This window comes from Lepeophtheirus salmonis, chromosome 3 (genome assembly GCF_016086655.4).
Source record: "Lepeophtheirus salmonis chromosome 3, UVic_Lsal_1.4, whole genome shotgun sequence".
NCBI classification, from domain to species: Eukaryota; Metazoa; Arthropoda; class Copepoda; order Siphonostomatoida; family Caligidae; genus Lepeophtheirus; species Lepeophtheirus salmonis.
Genome location: NC_052133.2, coordinates 49,267,103 through 49,289,366, shown reverse-complemented (window position 1 = coordinate 49,289,366; position 22,264 = coordinate 49,267,103). Strand labels below are relative to the sequence as shown.

General features: G+C 31.1%; 1 protein-coding gene across 1 annotated transcript in view; it reads right to left on the bottom strand.

The window, feature by feature from the left end:
- The window catches only part of LOC121115280 (uncharacterized), a 34,037-nt gene extending 15,636 nt beyond the window's left edge, over nucleotides 1–18,401 (bottom strand). Inside the window, exons 1-4 of the mRNA XM_040709488.2 lie at nucleotides 18,332–18,401; nucleotides 18,130–18,211; nucleotides 17,726–18,066; nucleotides 17,168–17,564 (exon numbers count right to left, since the gene is read on the bottom strand). Of these exons, the coding sequence (XP_040565422.1) occupies nucleotides 17,168–17,564; nucleotides 17,726–18,064 (736 nt within the window). The 5' untranslated portion in view covers nucleotides 18,065–18,066; nucleotides 18,130–18,211; nucleotides 18,332–18,401. The remainder of the gene's footprint in view (nucleotides 1–17,167; nucleotides 17,565–17,725; nucleotides 18,067–18,129; nucleotides 18,212–18,331) is intronic.
- Nucleotides 18,402–22,264: the final 3,863 nt, after the last annotated feature.

The window sequence follows — 22,264 nt, the reverse complement described above, 5'->3', positions numbered from 1 at the left end:
TAATAGCAATTATGGGAGAAGATAGATATTATTATTTCAATGATGAATTTGACATTCAGACTTGAAAAATGATTGATATTTTTATATTATAGGTATATATATGTATAAGAGGCACTCTGAGTAGTAAATAAGTAAGTAATCAATTAATAAGCCCCTCTTTTCAATACTGTTTGCACACACTTTTAATATGGTAAGTTGATGCAGGAGAGCAGCCATGGTAGTAGAGGGAGCCCGCTGCAGCTAGCTGGCAGGGTGTGCAGCATGTTTTATTTAAAAAATAAATAGATGGTGGGTGATATTGGTTTAGGTAGGTAGGAAGAAATAGAGATTTAGGAGAATATCTTCATCAGCATCACGTCATCAAGGGAATCAATCAATACATCAATACATCTCTCTTTTAATATCGATTTTTAAATATTTGGTGACAGTTTCTTTTGTGAGAATTAAGGGAATCAATATTTTTATATACGGCACAGCAAATATCACACATCGCTGTCTTGGTAAGAGCATTATGAACAAGATCGTAGTGTCGACGTGAATAATGGTATGTACTGAAGATCTTCCCACAAACTAAGCATTTCCCTCGATTGTCAGGAAGTTTCACATACTTACCTAAAACAAAACACAAAAACCAATACATATAACGACAACATTGGGAGAAGGAGGAGATTGAGGAGAATGCGATTGTGTGGTGGTTACGAGTAGTGTGAGTTAAAGGGACTCCAGGAAAAGAGTGGCACACGATCACATCAGAGATTCACCGTCAAATTATACAAAAAAATTATATAGGAAAGACCCTAAACTTTCCCCCAACCACCTCACGTTACAAAAACTCATACAAAGGAAGAATTTATGAATAGATACATTTAGATACATTATTATGTCGGTCCAGTCCAGCCTTTGATTTTTTTTCGAAACATGTTGATGGATTATTAATAGTGTTGTATCAGTCCTTATTCAAGACTGCACAGTCCCGTCCAGTTCAGCCCTACATATCAGTTCTAAATCTTTTAGAGTGGATTACGCCACTCAACTATATTACATATTTTTTTAATCAGTAGTACTAGTACTGAGAATCCCCAAGGACCGACAGTCTTAAAGACTGGACTGAATAAGGACTGACACAACACTAGTTATTAAGCCAAAAGATATACATATATGTGTTAAGCACATCAACTTGCATAATATAGTCCTGTCTTCATTGTAATGCAATATAGTACAAACATATTAAATATCTACTTAATTATGTATATATAACTGGATAATTAAACCTCTTAAGGGGCGAATAAGTGACACTGGACCGCGATAGGGTCCGACACAACACTAGATACATTGCTCGTTGAACAAGGGAAATAATTTAATGAGTGTTCCACACTACTACATAGAATATAAAGTACACACGCGTCCAAATTGATATTACTTATGAATGAAATAAATGGAAGGCATTATTCAGATTAATATAGTAATTAGAAGAGAAAAAAAGAGGAAAAAAAATACACCATTCGAGCGCACATAAGATGTAATTAACATTTCTAAAATTAGTCATCAAATTTAGTGAAGGAATTGAACATTCCCTTATGTTGAAAAATGGAAACAATCTATAAGTAACATGAATTTCATGTCCACTCTCTCTTTCCCCAGAGTCCTTCCTTTGGTATAGCGTAAGTGTATTTTAATTTAGAGGGCCCATATTCTTAATATATAACATCATTAAGTATGACGACAGGAGGGACTAATCAATTAGAAGTGTATACACCTAAGAGCAAATGAATGATGGAGTAGCTAAGCGTGGCTCGTGGATGAGGGGTGTCTAGTTTCACACACACACCATAGATACAACAATTAATAATATTTAAGTATCTCGGCATGAATGAATGAATCAACTGCTACGCCTTTTTAATTGCAATTAATATGTACTTGGTATTTATAATAATAATAATAATAATAATTCAATTGTGCATAAGTCGATTCTTTTGATTTAAAAAAATATCTACATATATATAAATATAATGAAGAAGAGTAATATTCCGTATTTTATTATAAAAAAATAAATAAATACAATATTCAATAATAATATTAATCATTAATTAATCAAGAAATATAATTATTCACATGATTCAACTCATTATCATCATTAGAGCAGTAGACCAATGATCAAATACATTTGACGGCATCTATGTGTGTAGTAGGCTTATTTATTTATTGAGGAAAGGGGGATGTTGCGGCCTTTGGGGGTGGGGTGTGGGTCAACTATGTTTGATACAAAACATTAATCTATATTATCTATGTACAAAAATGATTCGTCATTCATTATAAATAAGTATTAATTATTTATAAGGAATAATAATGACAAAATTAAAATAAAGAGACGTTGTTTTTTTTTCGATTTTTTTAAAAGTATAATTATTATTTTTTTTTTTTTCATAAAAAACGTTACTACAATAGCTATACCATGCTTTTATCGTGTGATATGTATAATATATATATATATATACTTATATATAAAAAGGCATTCTTTTTTGACATAATATAGTGTGAACACATTTACAAATAATACTTTTGCCATCATTTAAATGTATTTTTTTAAAGGTAACTAATTAATTATAAGGCTAAGTCTATTGTTTACTGAGTAATATATAAAATGTATATTACACAACTATATGCATATTAAAACAGTAAATTTAATGCAATTAAATGTATTGAAGAAAACAATTAAAAAGTCGGATGTCAAAAAGATCATTTTATTGATTCATTACATCGAGAGGAGAGTCCACCTGGTGATCACCTGCGATACTACTTAAAGACAAATAGACACGAATAAAGCAATATAACCACCAATCCCGTGTCCCTTATTTGAATGCACTAATCAAACCCATATTCAATTTACGTCAAATGAATAAATCCTTAATAATTGTAATTCAAATTTGTCAAATGGTCTTTTTATATTTTTATAATGGGCATTATATTTATATATTAGTACTTTATTCGATTCCGATTAGCAATGAGACGAAGAAAGGAAAGAGAAAAGGGTTTTCATTGATAATTTAGCAGCTATACAATGATGTTAAGTAGTGAGATCAATTGAGTGTATCACTTTATTTAATCTATTTGACAAATAAAAATCGCTAGGGATCCGGGGAAGACTCTTATATTAACTAAGATGGATTTATCTTAACTATATCTCTCTTAATAGTAAGATACATATTACTACATGACTAATACTGGGCCTTCTCCTCCTGATAAACAATTAAATAAGACAGCAATTGTGTATTTTCAGTTATTTCCCTTGATTTGTCGATTTGGACATTATTGGGAGCTTATTTTTGCTGTTTTTGTACAATAATAATTAATTAAGTATGTGTAGTGGTAGTATATGTTTGGACATTTTAATCATTATCATCATCATAAATGCAAGGTGACAAAATATGTATTTAAAAAGAACAATCAACTGGTTTTATGGCATAGGCACCTAGCGCACTGGAGCATCAAAGTATAAAGTGAAAAATAACAAAATCATCATGATAGAAAAAAGAAATAAAAAAAAAATTGGTTAAAATATAATACAGTACATTATGAGGTGTGGTTTTTAAAGGTGTTTTATTTCTCATTATTCCAAAACCCATGGGAACAAAAACTATAAATTATCATAATTATTTAATTTCAGTCTACAGAGCGCTTTACAAAAAATTAAATAATGAAAAAAAAAAAAAAAAAAAAAGTATATGATGTAGTAATAATAGATAATGAATCATTAATCAGTATTTGAACTTGAATATTTGGTGGCAGGTTCTTCTATGGGAGTTTAGAGACTCAATATTTTTATAAGGCATGCAGCATATATCACATATCACTGACTGCGAATCATTACAGTGCACAATCTCGTAATGTCGCTTACAATAATGATATCTAGTGAAGATCTTCATGCACACTAAGCACTTTCCTCTATTGCCAGGAAGTTTTAGATACTTACCTAAAAATAAACACAGAAAAACTAGACTTTTTCTCTTAACAACAACATCAAGAAAATTTACATATTATGTATAATAGTTATTTTTATTAGTTGTAAAGATATTTTTTTTTTTTACGATTTAGTTGTAGCGAGAATATGTGATAACAGAGAAAAAGAGCAGTTCCTTATTACTTCCCCCGCCCCCCTCCACATTTAATTAATTAAAAACAATTATAGAAGCACATTAAAAATACATTGGCACTTTTTTAAAAAAGTCGTCCTCCTCTCAACATTATCTAACAAAATGAAATTAAGAACCAAAATGACTCTCCCTCTAATCTGGGGCTAAATATTTCTAATATCCCTTCCTTCTCCTCATTCAAAATGTACAAAATGCAAAAATACAAAAATAATCTCCAATGAAAATCAAGAACATTTCAAGCAATATCAATATTTCATACGTTTCTATCCAAATTTCTGGGATGAGGAGAAGAATGTTAAGAACTATTGAGTAGATAGCCTTCATTTGATTTATGAGAAGGTAGGTTATAGCAGCACCATTCTAACCTAGGATCTATCTAATTCTGTGATTGTGATGATGAACCTTTGCTACTTAAACAATGCTTTTTGTAATTTGTAAATGGAAATTGACGATAATTATTCGTCCAAAAATACAAAGTATGCAATCCAGAGTCAATTTCAAGAAAAGCCTGCTTTTTTGTTGATGAATGGGATATATAAACGGCTTCCCTGTGATGTACAAGTTGCAAACTTGCTAGCTTATTAATTGGATGACATTTACTTGTAAAAGACAATTTCCGTTCTTGTTATTGTCTATGAGAGACCATTTTGTTTGGGCCGGGGTAGAAATTTCGGCGGTGCAATTTTTATATAGCGTAATGCAAGTAGTAATAAAACACAATAAAATTGAACTTGTTATATTTTTGCTCGAGTAGTCCAATGGCTTATTCCTTCTAAGTTTCAATGTAAGATTCGAATATTTTAAAAGAATATATATAATACTTCGAAAGAGATGCACCCGCCAGATGGCCTCTCCATACTAAATCAACAAGAACAACTCACAACATTTAAAGTCATGATATACACTCATTAATTAATTATATACACCCTACTATGAACCCTCATCAAATAAAGGACTTCAACCATCATTGAAAACATAGTAGGTATATATTTGAAACTTCTTTTACTAATAGTAATATTATAATGAAGGATAGCGACATATAAAAAAAAAGGCTAATGATCTACGTCTTATTATAAAACTTATAATGAGAATTATATATTCTTATATTATTTGTCAAAGCTCAATTCAAAATCCCCCCTCCTTTAAAAAATGACAATTTCTTTTATGAGCCTTCACGGTTTCAATGTTTTTATAGGACTTAAAGCAAATATCACAAGCGGCTCCTTTGGTCTCAGTATTATGTACACTATTGTAGTGACGACGACAGTAGTCATATCTACTGAACACTTTTCCACAAACTAAGCATTTCCCTCGATTGTCAAGAAATTTCACATACATACCTAAAATGAGAAATACAAGAGAAACCATGTTCTGTTATTTACACCCAAAACCATATGCATATGTGTGGTACGTCAACATAAAACCAAACGTGAACAAAAAGAAGAAAACGATGTGTATTTAATTGACTTCAAAAAATTAAAATGACTGACATAATAATTAAGTTGAGATTACCTATAGTTCAGAGAGCCTTCATTTTACAGCGATTTATACTTTCTAATATATATATATATATATATTTAAAGTTATTATAGGTAATTTTTGCAATCCCTCCAAAGGAGCTATCAAAAGATTAAGAGGGTATTACTCAATTACCATTAAGTAAAAATATAATACTTATGTGTATGGATCAAATAAAATAATTTGTGGTAATAGGATATCCATCCTCGAGTCTTAAGAGCAATAATCAGGGATCTGTTAAGCCAAGGGTTTTCTTAACCTGGGAATACATTTTGCTATTTTAAGTAAGAATAAATATTGGTTAAAAATGTCCTATAAATAGTTTCAAGATGTATAAATATGGATCGAAGGATTAAGAGCCAGTGGTTTCGACTAAATTTAAGAGTATTATAGGATCATTACATATTATTAGTTAACTTTTATACATGATAATTAGTTGGGGAAAAAAATACAAATGTAATCCACTTCTCCATGCTTGCTTTTGTGTTGACGGCCACATATTAAGTACTGCTACATACTTTGAGACAAAATTTAAGTGAATCACTTGGATACAAACAATTGATAATGGTTAACAGATGTTTTGAATGAGGAAATCGGAAAAACATAATGAAATATAGTGCCACCTTTAGATTCATTCCCAAACGGAGCTCATAAGTAAAATCATAATAAATAAAACAATAGATATAAAGCTTGAAGTCCGCTCTTGTGTCTTATGGCAAGCTCTCTGTATCTATTAAAACCCTGGTATTTTAGGACACTCGTATCTCAAAGTATGTATACGACAGAATAAAGCTTCCTTATCTTTAATTGAACGCTTAATTGTGTGTCACATCATCTGCATGAAACTGAACAAAAAAAAATTTAAGGTAGAGTAGTATTGATAAATTAATATATTTAATTTTCATTCTATCGACGACTACAAACTTAAACTGTAAAATAAATAAGTCAGTAGAGTTGTGTGTTACTTTAAAATTATTATTATTCTTTATGATGATATATTATTTATTAATAGTATTATTATAAAAACTATAATTAATTTATTTATGGTGTATATTGATGGGATGCACCGATGCATGTAAAAAGCAATATTTACTTGTTCAAAAAAAAAAAAAAAAAGACGGTAATAATACTTGTGCACTTTCCCAAAATGTTTTTTTTTATTTTCTTCAAAAATTAAGTTTCTATTGTACCATAAGGCTGGAATAATATTAATGTTATGTAGTTAAAGCGTTTTCACTGACGTCAAAAATATACTCATTCATAAATTTAGGGGACGACATCATCTTGGGGCTCATTATTGAAATTATTATTATTAAATAAAATGGACAAATTAAAAAAAAAAGTTATTGTGAATCAATTTCATCAAATGATATTTATTTATTCATATCCAGGGACAATGTTTCTCCAATTACTTCAGAAGTATATCTTCCTGGAGAACCAAATAGCTTTAATTATTAAAAAACTACTTGATGGCGAAGAAAAACTGTGATATTTGAATTAAATCAAATTAATAGGTACTAAAATCCCAATAAACTGGCAGGTTATTTTAGTTATTTGTTTTAGATCGATTAGGGACGAGAAAAGTAGAATAATTGGAGAAATAGATCAGATCCTTGCAGATGAAATAGTTAAACAGTTAATTGGTGGCTACACTATGTCAATAACAAAGTAGGTAAAATGATGCAACTTCATATTTTAAAATCATATAGGGACTGTTATCTACAGATGCACACGGCGCTATTATCGTGGCAAAACTCAATAGGACTTTAAACGAGATCATTATAACTGGAAACATTATGAAATGTGAAAAATAACAGCTCAAGGCAAAGTGCCAGTAAATCATTTGAATTGGATTTCTTTTCTTTTTTTAATATTTGAGATCCTGTCAGGTTTTGATTGGATATAGGGAGCCTAAGAGTCTATTCTTATACATCAAACAGTCCCCACAGCATTTTTTTAATAAATTTATTTCACTGGAGCCCCGGTTCTGAACCACTGCGTTAGATACAGATATGTTCTATTATTAATCAGTCCTATTTTGACATCAAGCAGAGTAATTCCCCATTATTTAAGGAATCTTTTAAAAAATATATTAATAGGCTTAGTAATATGATAGTGTATGCCTCCCCTTCCTCCTCCCCAAGATGGTCGACATCCTCAATTCTGATGTTAAATGAAAACACTCTAATAGAGATAGATTTAAAATAATAATACTTTTTAATGTAAAATATCTTTCAGACGACAGATCATCTGATGAGAAGAATGCAAAAATTATAATGTACATACACATGACAAAGGATCAATAATTAATTAATTATAAAAGTGACTATAAAATAAGTGATAGAGTTTAAATAGAGGTACATGTTAACTCTATATTTTTTTAAAGAAATATCATAATTAAAATATATATAATGTAGATCCCATCAAATCTTCAAAATACAACATAGTTGAACGATTATATTCGTTAAATGAATAATGAGAACTACGCGTACATCGGTGCAGCCCTTTAAAATGTGGTATAATAACTAAAATGTATATATATATATATATACTATTTAGAGTATGTATAAATACGTATATTCATTCAAATGATCTCCATTCTTTCTTTAAACGGTTTAATAATGCTTTTCCTAATGTGATGATTCTTTCTCTTGTGAGAGTTAACGGTATCAATATTTTTATAAGACCTGAAGCAAATATCACAAGTTGCACCTTTTGTTTCTGTGTTATGTACAATATCGTAGTGTCGACGACAGTAATAGAATCTAGAAAAAATCTTCTGACAGACTAAGCACTGTCCTCTATCACCAGGGAGTCGTATATACATACCTAAAATGAAATACAGAATAACCTAAACTTTTATTGGCATAGAAAACAACGCGTTAATACATTTATTGGAGGGAGGGGGGACTTAAATTCAAACAACTGGAGGAGGGGGAGGATGAATCAGTATTTTTTACATGTCCTCACTAATAAATAGATGAACAATAGAGCGTTTTCACTCACGTCTTAAATTACAGCCACATTGAAAGGAAAAACCATCTTAAGGATTCATAGTTGGCATTTTTAATAACTAAAATAGACAAATTTCGGATATCTCTTGATGAAACTTCATTAAATGGTTTTAAGAATAAAAAAAGACTTTAAGCCTACATTTAATACTACTGGACGCCAATGATGAAACACTGATATCGTGAATTTAATCAAAGTAATAACACATAGGTTGATAAGTCCCGGGATCCACACAAAGCTTGTTTTTTTGTTTTTTATTTGTGTTTTTCTTTATTCACCTCAATTTCAGATAGTTCCAACCTTTAAAAGACAGCAGTCAAAATTGTCATGACAGTTTGTTGCTTAGTTTGTGAGCTATAGTGCTTATGAGTGTGACGATACTTTAGTTATTTACACAAAAGAATGGATCGAAAACAATTTCTTGTTATAATTTAACACTGCTTCTTGATGGGAAAAGATACCGTTCAAGCTAAACAATGGCTTAAGAAGTGTTTTATGGTCTCTGCTCTTTAAAGTTAATATAACAAATTATAATTTTAAAGAAGCCAATTTTTAACAAAAAAAAAAAACGTGTTTCTTTTAAGCCAGGACTTTTCAGACCATGTGTTATGAACTGAAGACCCCTGAGGTATCTAAATTTGTACGTTTGTTTCTTTGGGTCGATTAGAGACGAGAAAAGTAGGATAATTATGGAAAAGTATAGTCTTCTTTGCGATGTAATAGTTAATTTATTGCAATATGGAAATAAGGTTGTATAACGATGTAATAGCATACTTTTAATACATATTAGGGTCAGATATATAATCACACTAGACATTAAAGGTATGTATTTTTGATAGTCTTTTTATTTTCTGGTTCCATTTTGACATCCAACATTTGACTATTTTCCTTAATATTAATGAAGAAAATTGGTTATTGAGGCTCCCGAAATGGCATACATCCACAATGCTTACGCCACATGAAAACGCTCTATTCTATCAATATTATCTTAAGTACAAAATGTACATACTTTCAGTTCTAAAAAATGATATGGGTATACACTAGGGGGGTTTCTCTCCTGGGATTTATACGGGTTATACATCCAAAATAAATTCCCAGGAAATCTCAAATTCAATTAATTATTTCATAATGGTACAGACTTCCTTTTCATAATTCATTCATGGAAAAGTTCATTCGTATTGAGATAAAAAGCTTTTCATTATACCCCAAGTACGAATCACCTAAAATTAACATTCCAACAGTTGAATATATATTTAATTAGGCTAACTTGCCCTGGTAATCAAGGAAGCATGGATTAATTTAGGATCTTGCACAAATGTATGGCTAGTTTAAAATGCATTCTAATATATTAAAATATAATATTTATGATTTAATTTCACAATATTTTTTATTTACCATCTCATCCCGGAAGTTTATTTCCCGGGAAATAAAAATACCCTGGTACACACTTAGGATGTACTACATAATTACTTCCTGGCATGATTTCGTCTCCTTTGTTTAATCTCTAAATTATTCTATCCAGAGACTATCAATCATATTAAAGCAGTTAAATCATTGCAGGCAAATTAAAATAAGAGCGAAATAGTAAGTGAAAATCAGCACTCTCCCTCCTATTTAGAGTAGTACACTCTTCAGTCTAATATATAATCAGACTGAGAACTATGACTACGTTTAAAGTCAATTAAAAAATACAAATAATTACTTTATTTCTTTCAATTATATAATATTATATCTTAGAAGAATTCATTAATAAACAAATAAAGGATGTAACATATTAAACTCAACAAAGCTCAATCACAAAATTGTTAACAGAAAGAAAGTTCAGATTAAATAGAATTAGTTGTTACTTCCTCGCTAATTACATCCTCTGTAGGCTCAGAAAGAAGTTCTCTTTGATATATCTGATGAGCAGTTCTTAAATGACCATTGAGATATAATTTGCAAACAAACGCCTTCCCACAAATTGTACATCTGTAGTTATTTCTAGCTTTCGAATGTACTAGCCGAAAATGTCTGGTTGCACTGCCAAAATGGGCAAATCGCTTCCCACATAACATGCAAATACCGGAATTCCCATCTCGTAGTCTCCGAACATAGCCTGAAAACAGGAATATAAAGCTTCAATCAAACCAAGAACTTACACTACGTACGTTCGTGAAAAACTACTATGTACTTTTATCAATATTGTGGCTGCAATTCAAAAGAACGAGGAAAAGTAACATATTATCACTAAAAGAAAACAAAATATCAAGGTTTGATAAAGCTTTACTAATTTCGACTACCCAAATGATGAAGCAGCCCTTCTCCATTCAACTGTTTCTTATTATGCGAGTAAATATTGCTAGTTTCCAAAGGGAAGTTGATCTATGTAAGGTATGGGTTAGAGTTGAAGTTAAAAATGCATAAATAAACTAAACAGCTGGTTCCCTATAGCATTATTTTATATTTGTGTCTAAATATACATAAAATCGACAATAAGATCAATAAACACACCAAGTAAGAAGAGCTAGTTTTCTTTTTATAGAGAATTTACAAGGGGACAATCATTGGATGAAAGGAATACCTCAGATGTTGATGCTCCTATTGGGGGGATATATATTCGTTAGTAGGGTCTAACCACTTATCTACAGTCTCAATAGAGTAATCCATAGAGAAAGAAAAACATAAGGAGGGTTTTCATTGTAGATTCGGCATAATTGGGCGGCAGGTGATACAAAACATTATGCCAGCTGCGCCAATAGATTCAGTCAATATATTAATAATACTCTGTTTAGTCCAAGTTTCGCTATATTACAGACTTTTATTTCAAGACCCTATATAGTAATAAAATTCACTATTTACCCAGATCCAACATTGCAATATATACACAAAACTAATACTAAAAATGACAATCTACATAAAGTGGGGTAACACGCTTAAAAAAAGATAGCTGTTAGACTAGGTTTTCCTGTATTTACATATCTAACTTCTAACATAAGATAGTTAAAAATAAGGTCTAGATCAAACGATTCGATATACATCAACTGTCAGGACTTTTTGATATACATAAACAAATGGTTGTATTCAAATTGAAATGACTCAATATTATTCAAAAACAAGTATGCCGTCCCCATTGAGCATCCCACGAACTACATAGTCCATAAGTAATTCCTGAGCAACCCTTGTCGGCTCCTCTTATGTATTTACTTCCCTATGGATTGATGTAATAATAAATGATAACACATACAGCATGAGCCATAATACAGAGAGTAAATACTGAAAAGTGGTTTATTCTTTTTATGGAAAGTAATTCTAACGAATAAAATCTACTTTTGTGAACAAAAACTTTGTGTATTTATTGAAAATAAGATATGGTATAAATGGCACAAATAACGAAATACAAAACTATACGACTATTTAAAAATATTAAATGAATTTTCCTGGCTAGTCTCATGGAATGGTCTTATCTCTCCCACTACGGAATAGTCAAGTCCTACTACCTACTAACTACGGCAACAGTAAACTATGGTATAGCATATAGATGAGAAGAAAAGTAGATGCACAGACACGTAGTGTATTTATTTATCACATGGCAAAGTACATACTAAAAATAGTTATCAGAATTATCTTACTACCACTACTAATTGAGGTAAATTTATAAGTTTATTTGTTGAGACATTTTGATCACACTTATCAATTAAAAAAATGTAGCAACTTTTTGAGATACAAGAGAGAGAGCGCGCACACGCGCTCTAAAAGAAATACAAAATCAATCTATCACTAAGATATCGTAAAAAAATACTAAAATAAATGTGTTTTACTCATAATCAATTCCTTATGCCACAGCTCTCAAAATAATCATAATAAATTTAAAAAAATCACAAATATTATACATGTATGTATTAATTGTTATTAAAATTGTAAAATGAGTATTGAAGAGAGCATCGATAGCGATGTTCTTCTAGTAAATGGGAGGTCATGAACCTCTTAAAGCATATTTCACATTTATGATTGTAATGTATTCTTCTCGCATGTCGCCTAGCGGTGCTAACCGAACTAAACTCTTTGTCACAAATAAAACAACTTGCACGTCCAGAATTGTCCTTAAGCTTTCCTATACTTAAATCCTTATTCGTATTTATAGACTCTGAAAAAAAAAGCAAAACAAAAAATGACTTTTCAAATCATGATGAGAGTCTGTATCGTTTGATTATAAGGACTTGCGAAAAACAAATCAGTTAAATATCTACTACAATAGGCTACAAATACACAAAAGGAATAATGAAGAGCAAGCATGAGAAAACAACTAATCAATCAAACAAACAAACAAACAATGGTAAAAGCTGTAATATACCGTCATCGAACCTTTCATTAAAAACAACACAGCCTAATTATAAATTGGAATGTGCAAGTCATTATCAATTAATAAAAAGACAACGTTTCATATAGAACACAATTTGGTCACCTATTTGAAAGCCAAATTGAATTAAATGGTCGGTCTAGATATAAATCACTTTTTTTTTCTTTTTTTTTTTTTTTAATTGAGAATTTGATGAAACAAGGCATGAAACTTTATTAAATTTGAAAAGAAATGCGCGCGCATAAGATCGTGTTAGGACTGGAAGAAGAATCCTGACCCGTTACCTCACCACCAATTTCAAGACAAATATACAATTCTGTTTCTAGAAACAAACTTACTTAATTAATTCATTAAGATCCATACAAATACTTCAAAGCTACACTCAACTTCATGTTTTTAAATGAAACAGGCCAAATTTTCAATATACTACATAACTCCCTCCTACATATAAATAATATTAGTGAGACAAAACCTTAGTTATCAAAGAGATACAATTAGCTCGAATGAAATTGCATTACAAGGAAAATAACTTCTTTATATATTTAATAACTATATATATATACATATACATATATATATATGTAACAAGGCATAATATGATATTATAACTTTAAAAAGTATTTAACATAAGGAATAATAAAAAATTAACCAAATAATAAATCAACATTAAAAGGCAAAAATTTAAAACTTGAACGATAAAACTAGAAGATTTAATTTTTTAAATCATCAAACAATTACTAATAAATAGATTTAAGTACGTATATCTTACTTTGAATCAAAAATATTTGAATACTTTTCAGCTGTTAAACTAAAAAATAGATTAGAGTTAAGTATATCCAACAATAAACCAAATTTCTATCAATATATTTGAATATTTTATCATGGTTATAAAATTAAAATACAACAGAAAAATAATCAGGGTCTGTTATGTGGGAACTGTACAGATCCGACAATTTCTCTTTTGTAAACTCCGTGATTAATCCTCATATGTTGATCCAAAGAAATCTGATTTTTTGTTTTCTTGCCACAAACAGAACAGGAGAGGCATTGAGAAAAGTTGGAATGACGTATCTCGTAGTGACGAAGGGCATTACCCATTTTGCTAAATTTTTTACAACAAACTAGGCAAATTCCACCAGCTCCGTTTTTCAATCGACGGACATATTGATCTACAAAAATGAACAGACTTTATCAATACTAATTTAACTCGAATACTAAGAGAAACGCGCCTTCCTAACCCCCTACACCATTAAATAAGCTGTTCACTTTATTCACTGATGATGTAAAACTTCATTTTATAAATATATTTATGTACATTAATCCAACCCTGTTCTGTTTTTATAAGCACCAGAAATAAATGATCAGTTCTTCACATGAGTATACTAAAAATAAAATAATTGCACATAAAAATGCAAAAATGTTAAGTGTTCAAATCTATAGAGCGTTTTCACTGATGTCATAAAGTATATCCTAATTGTAGAAGACGCCATGTTGGGGTTTCATAATTGGCATTTGTACTACATAAATTGGACAAATTTCCGACAACCTTTCATGAAACTTCATTAAATAGCTTTAAGAATAAAAGAAACTTAATACCTGCATTGAATACTGCTTAATGCTAATTATAAAGAGGAATATTTGAATTAAATCAAAGAAATAGGTCCTAAAAATCCCTATAAGATGACTAGATTTGTAAATAATTAAAAATTGGGATCCATTAAAGAGTAGAAAAGTAGGATGGCTATAGAAAAATATCCAATTCTATCCCTTTTTATTATTAACAGTATGGAAATAAGGAAGTATAGCGATGTAACGACATACTTTTAATACATATTAGTGCTTGATGTATAATAAAATCAGATAATAGAGGGTTATGCTTTTGATAGACAGCAAGGCTTTTATTTGTAGGTCCCATTTCGACATCCAATAATTAACCATTATTTCAAATATAAATGGAAAAAAAAAAAGGGGGGTCCTTTAAAAAAAATATGGTTGTTTAATCTCCCAAAATGGCCGACATCCTCAATCCTGACGTCACATGAAAACGCTCAATAATTTAGATCAATTTGAAATACTAACTGTTACTTAGTTATTGATCAATATTTAAGAACTCTAAAGGAAAGAAATACTGAACGCTCTCTACAAGCAACTTAATTTGCTTAATGAATGACAACATTGCTACATACAACGGAAGAAACAAGTGTTAAATTTGTGACAAAATTCGTCCACATATTAGTATGAATGAACGTTTATTACTTGAGTAACGGAGAACAAAATGGAATGAACATGCATGTTTAACCTACACTCGTGTCTACCTGATATATATATATTTTTTTACCTGTGACCTTTAACAGAAACTATGATTATTGGATTATTCCGTAAACAAAATAATATATAGTCGAATATGATTTGAAAAGAAGTGGGGGAAGGGGGGAGGTAGGGAGGGAGCTAAATAATAATTCTTACTAACGGAAACTCTCTTCTCTTCTTTGAACCAAACCGGCAATAAATTCAAAATGCAGTTCAATAATATTGAGAGATAATGCTACGACTATTACAATTTAGCGATGAGTTGTAACTTGAGTGTTCGTTGCATTTTTCATATTATATATATGTTGTGTTGTACAAGTTACTACTTATATAAGAAGATCGTACAAGTTAAAATTTCCACGTCTCATTACGCTCTATTTAATTAAAGAATCCGTCAGTTTAATTACCAATAATTATATGTACATTAATGCCTTTTTTTTTTTTTTCAAAAATCTATTCAAAATTACCATAGGGATTTTATAACTTTTATGAGTCACATAATACGTATCAATTAATAATTTTCATCGACCATCCTTCGAGTATTCAATTATAGTACTGTCCTCATACAAGTACTTTAAGTCATTAATATTCTCTTAAATGGGATGCAACTAGTACAAGTTATAACTACTCAAAACATTAGAATCCTACTTATGATGAGTAAATTGCAATTAAATATATACCATAGTAATGATATAACTTTGAACTTCTTAATTAACATTAAAAATTGATAATACTTTTCTATGACACATTAGTTAAAAATCCCTATAGTAATTTGAATAGATCAATATGAAACGATAGCATCGAGGAATAGCTGTCGGTAATTAAAATGACCTATTTTGTAAATGGACACGTAGAAATTGTAACTTGTAAACGACATATATATATGTATATGAACAAATGGTGCTACTCTACAACCATCCAAGACAAAAAATAAAATTATTTTTATTGCTTCATCATATTTAAAACTACGTGTGCTCTAAAAAGTCCTGCTTTCTCAACAGCCTCTCTTCTTAACAAAACGCGACGACGCGGTTACTTAAAACACACATTTCCCCTCCCATAGTAAGAGAACTTTATATTGATATAAAAAAACTACTGAACATAAAAATACATGTTCAACATAAATATATAAAATTAAAAAAATATATCCTAACTCTCTTCATGTTTACACAAAAATTATCTTCATCAACCAAAAGTCAGTTAACAATAGTAATGGATTTACAAATCACCAAATAAATTAAATTTAATTGTAGAACACCGATGCATCCCCCTCATCATCTATTTCTACAGTATTTTCTAATTAATATAAGGTGGTGATGATGATGACGATATGTTGTGCGTACTACCATAGAGCTCAATTAAAGTAAGTCAAATTAGAACGGTATTCAAATATGAAGATAAATATTACACATTGGAAAACAGTTGTAGGTTTTTACATTTACTTTTATTAAAGCTGCTCCTGTCTCATTTAAAAAAGAGAAATAAATAGCAGGAGGCGAAAATAATAAGTACCAAATGGGTTCTTATATCATATTATCATCTCAATGGCCAGAGAGAAAGGGGAAATTATATCGTGTTATAGTAATATGATCACTCCACCATTCAAATTGAATCCTATCATATCATAATTAAAAAGCCCATTATATGTTAAATGAAATCAACATCATAGGTGTACAACATTCTGAATGAAAAGCCCATTCTTGGGTAGTAAACATATCAGAGAGACTGGATTTTATGAGGAGAGGTAGGGGGAGGGTTACTACAATATTTTTTTTGTATAAAATAATAAGGAAAATAGAAATGAAATTGGATTTGAAGAAGAGGAAGTCTTTCCTACCTTTGGAACTATCTTGTGAGGCATCATGGGGCATGTCATCTAATCCCATCATTCCAGTTTCATCGAAATACGCGGATTCGTCGGCATATGCATCGTCGTAGGAACCTGATACGTCTCCACCGTCATCATAATCGGCTCCAGACGCTTCTGCAATGGATGCAATAGTCGGCTCGGATTTTACATCAATTAACTCTTTGACTCCTCCTCCACCTCCTCCGTCTTCGCTCGACTTAGGAGCGATACGACGGAATTTTTTGGAAGATGAAGGAGAAGAGGGGGCACCACTGGATGATTGAGAGGACAGTAACTTGGATTTGGAGCCCATTTTACGGGGCATCTCGCCGTCCTCTCCGCCTTGAGACACATTTTCGGATGAGGCGGGTTTCTGAGTTAAACCCTTTAGAGACAAACAAAATAATACACATTATTAGAAATCCTCTTCGTCCACAAATCAAGGCCTCAACGTGGAGAATGAGTAAGAAAAAAAAGCAATTGGTAATGACTAAGTAAAGTAGTGTATTAAGAGGATTTCTAATGAATGAATGAATGTGTCCATGCCTTGATACGCAGATCTTCAGCCACAGAGAGAAAGGAGTTGAGCTCTTCCTGTGCCACGTTGACTTCGCCATTATACATAAAGTCCAAAATAGCGGCTAAATCAGAAGAGCCGATACCTCTGAGGTAAATTAAGGGACTTGGACTCCCCATTCGTCTCAATATCCCCTTGAAAAAGGAAGAGCAAGCAGAAAGGATCACTTTATGGGCCTTAAACTCCTTCTCAGAGTCCGTGACCAAAGTAACATCAAAAAGATCATTTTCCTCTCGTAGTTCACGGAAGCTACTAGATACGTTGGATTCAAAATCGTTCCATCTTAGACAAAAGTTATCCGACCCCATGTCTAAAAATTAAATAATTTAATGATGAATGGATCCCTTCTCAATATGTGGGAAAAAGTACTCACCTGGATCGTGAAGATATCCGCGGATTGTCTGTTTTGCCTGTTCTCTGTTTTCTTCAACTCTGAAGAAGAAGGGGACGCGCTCCTGGAACAAAGAGGGGGGGAAGAAAGAGAGAAGAAGAGGTTAGAAAAAGAAGAAAAGAGAACAAGAGGAGGGAAAAGAGAGAGAGAAAAAAAAAGAGAGGGAGGGAGGGAGGCTACATACCGCATACGTACACAGAGGGAAAGAACGATACAGACAAACAGAAGCAGACACATACAACAACTCTAGCAACACTCACCAAAAAGAAAAAACAGCCCAGGGGGAGGGATCTAAATAATACGTTGGCCTCATAAAAGGAGGAACAGAGTGAAAGGAATAATAAAGTAAAAAACTGTTTAATTGTGGCAGCTTTGGCTATTTCCAGCGTCTACATCCCTCCATTTTTTTGTCTCTTTTTTCTTCCTTCAATACTTCCCTCCAAATTTTAAGAAGAAGAAAAAGTATTGGGAGGGTCCTTTTACAGTATTTTATTTAAATTTCACCCTTTTCAATATATATATTGTGTCTTTTCTCTCTCTTTTTCAATGCTGTTACAATCTATGTAGGTACTTTGACCAAAAGTACAAAAATAGAGTACAATTAATTATGATAAGAGTTCCTTTAGCAACAATGTTTTGCATTTTGTATGTACTGTACTCATTTTGCTAAATATGTACATACATTCGAAGCAAAATATGACAATTTCATGTCTGGCGTCTAACACAGCATTATAAAATAAAGCAACATAGATTAATGGCTTGCGTTTCATAAGTCTAGACGTTAGCTAGGTAATGCCGCCCAACATTAATAAGTTGTTCGTACAGGAAGAATGCTATTGCTAATGCATTTTAAAATTCCTGCTTTTTTGTGCTAGTAGAATGGAAAAAAAATGGTTTTAGTTGAAGGTGAATATCATGTTATAACATAAAAAGATGCTTTAATGCTAGCAAAGAACACCTTTCAAATGAACTTTCACGAGCTATAATTACAGACAAAAACCATCAGAAATCATCCAACGCCATTGGTATAGTTAATATGTGGCATGTCAATATAAAAGCAAGCTAGAATGATATTTCTTATTCATCATCAAAAAGAATTCTGAATTTGTATTCTACAACTAATTATCTACCACTTCTATTAGTAAATTAGTCAGATTTAACTTTTGTAAGCACCGCTAATTAAGCTTAAAGGTAGCAAAAAATTAACGGTTATTAGTAAATGAAATGTAGAGGATGGATTCTGCCTATTTGAAAGGCCGAATAAGATCTCATAAATCAAATGTAGTACCTAGATTATATATAATAGTTCTGAGTATCACAACTGAAGCTGAAAATTTAAAAAAAAAGGCGAAAATTGACCCAAATAAATGACATATCAACACAAAGGCAAGCTTGGATGATTCTCCCCACTAACAAGAATGAGTGAACTGCATTTACATATATTTATCATCTAATAATCTTCCATCTTTACTAATAAACTTTTATGATCAATCCTTGTGAGATACCCTCCAAATCAGACTTGAAATTATAAATTGTTTAGTTCATTATATTTTGAAAAGGGTCCTATAAACCTTTTCATAAATCAAATGAAGCTTCTAAACTTTAGTTAACATCCTTGGGTATCTTAACTCATCCTTGAAATTTGAATATAAATTCCATAATTGATGCAAATATCTTTCCGAAATATTGTGTCGTTTATATTTATGAAGTAAAAGAATAAATTGGGAAATTCCTATTTGCTTGATTTTGTTCAAGAATGCTTTTGAGTTGACGCTGCCCATATATTATTATATCAACGAAATATTAGAGAGGGGTTTATAGTATTTATAATGTACATAAAAGAATATATTATTGAGATTTTCTCTCTTTTTCCTAATGTTTCTTTGAAAATAAACTACAAAATTAATTCAAATATGTTAATGAAATATTGAATATATTAATGGAGTGATGGATTTGAGCAAGTATTACAGGAACCTGAAAAAAACTCCAATTTAACTTAAGTGCACCTTTTTCTGAAAATGACTTGAATTTCAATAAATATTTTTTGAAAACTCGACTAAACTCAAATGAACAAAAATCGAAATATTCGAGAAATGGATTAATCTCGTAAGAACTTATTGGAGTAATAAGTATTGATCCGAAGGTTCGAAGTTTCCTAATATGCCAATAATTATTTTCTAAAATTATGTGTTGAGACTCGGTTCTCTACTGATTTGATTTTTTTTTTTTTTTTTTTTTTCGATTCGGTCTTAAGTGATTTTTTCTAGATCGATATTTTTCAGTCTCATATGTCATTATGAGGGACCAAATTTCTATTTTTTTCTTATATCAAACGTCATTGATGTTTTCATTATATTGAACAAAGGTCTAACATAGATTATAAATATCTGGATACCCATAAATCTAAAATGTATAACAATTTGAAATTTAGATATGCTTTTAATTTGACAATTACTAAGGTTCTCCAAGAGTCAGAATCAAAGGAAGATAAAGGGAATCAAAGGAGTAACCTCTTAACTTGATCTTATAAATCTCAAGATATACTCGAATTAGGAGTTCTGTTTTCCAGATGGGCCGTCGGGATGGAAATTCCTCCGAGCTATCTGTGATTAAACTTCGTATGATATCATTTTACCGTACTCTCAATTTGAAAATACGTATGACTTCATAAGCAATTGATATTTAAATTTGGTATAGAGATAATTTTAAATAAGACCGTTTTTTTGAGACCGATAAAGACCAATTTTTTCCTTCGGATCCGTCTATATTGAACTTTTTGAAAGGACTGAATAAGTTCTGTCCAACAAAAATCATTACGTTCTCAGACCGATCTAGGATTTCCAAACCCAAATCCAACACTATTTTATTAATAATGTGAGGGAGTCAAACTGACATCATTGTTGACCTTAAATTTGATATCTCAATGAAACAAAAATTTTCTTTGTTAGATGCATTTACTCGAATTCGACTTAACACTATATTAAATTATTCAAAACCAACACTAGGTAATTATCCTTGGATTTCTCTGGGGTTTCCTTATTTTTGTTTCATACTGATTTTGTACTGACGTATAAGACTACAAAATTAGTACTAATAAATAGCTACATTATATTGTAATCTGCAATTCCATAGCATATACTCGTACGATAACAATGAAATGAAATTCAAATTTTATAGCCATAATTACGGATATAAATTATAATCCCTCCTCAGCTAACTACTCGGTGGGTCAATAAGTCCGGAGGCTGACATATAGATAGGCCTACTAATACAAAATGGATATTATTTCTGGAAAGAAATAAGTCATGTGTTAAAATTTCAAGATAATCTGATCATTTGTTTCCAAATTATAGTGCTCTAAGTGAGGCTACTTTTTTTATATGGAAAAAAAAAAACTGATTTCCGTGTTTTGATAAAGCATTGCTTTTGTATGGGAAAAATACCGTCACAGCAAAAAATTGGCTTGATAAGTGTTATCCGGACTCTGGAACGTTGGTTTACTGACTTCAAACGTGGCCGAACAAGCACCAGTTATGCTGAACGCTCTGGAAATCGAAATGAGGTGATTATACCGGAAAACATAAAAAAAGACCACAACATGATTATGGCAAACTGTAAAATGAAGTTGCATGATATAGTTGACATATTAAAGATATCAAAAAGCAGTGTTTTCAGCATTTTGCATGAACATTTTCCCATGAGAAAGTTGATTTCCAAATGGGTACCGCGTTTGCTCACAGTGGACCAAAAGCAAAAACGTGTCGATGATTTCGAGAGCTGTTTGGAGCTGTTTAATCGGAATAAAAAGGATATTTTTATGCGTTAGGTGACAATGGATGAAACTTGGATCCACCACTACGCACCAGAGTCAAATAGATTGTCAGCTGAGTGGACAGCATCTGGAGAAAGCGGTCCAAAAGCGAGTAAAAACGTCAACTGGTAAGGTTTTGGCCTCCGTATTTTGGGATGCTCAAGGTATTTTGTTCATCGACTACCTTGAGAAAGAAAGTACTATTAATAGCAAATATTATATGGCATTATTGGTGCGTTTGAAGGAAGAAATTGCGGAAAAACGGCCCCAAATGAAGAAGAAAAAAGGGATGTTTCATCAAGATAA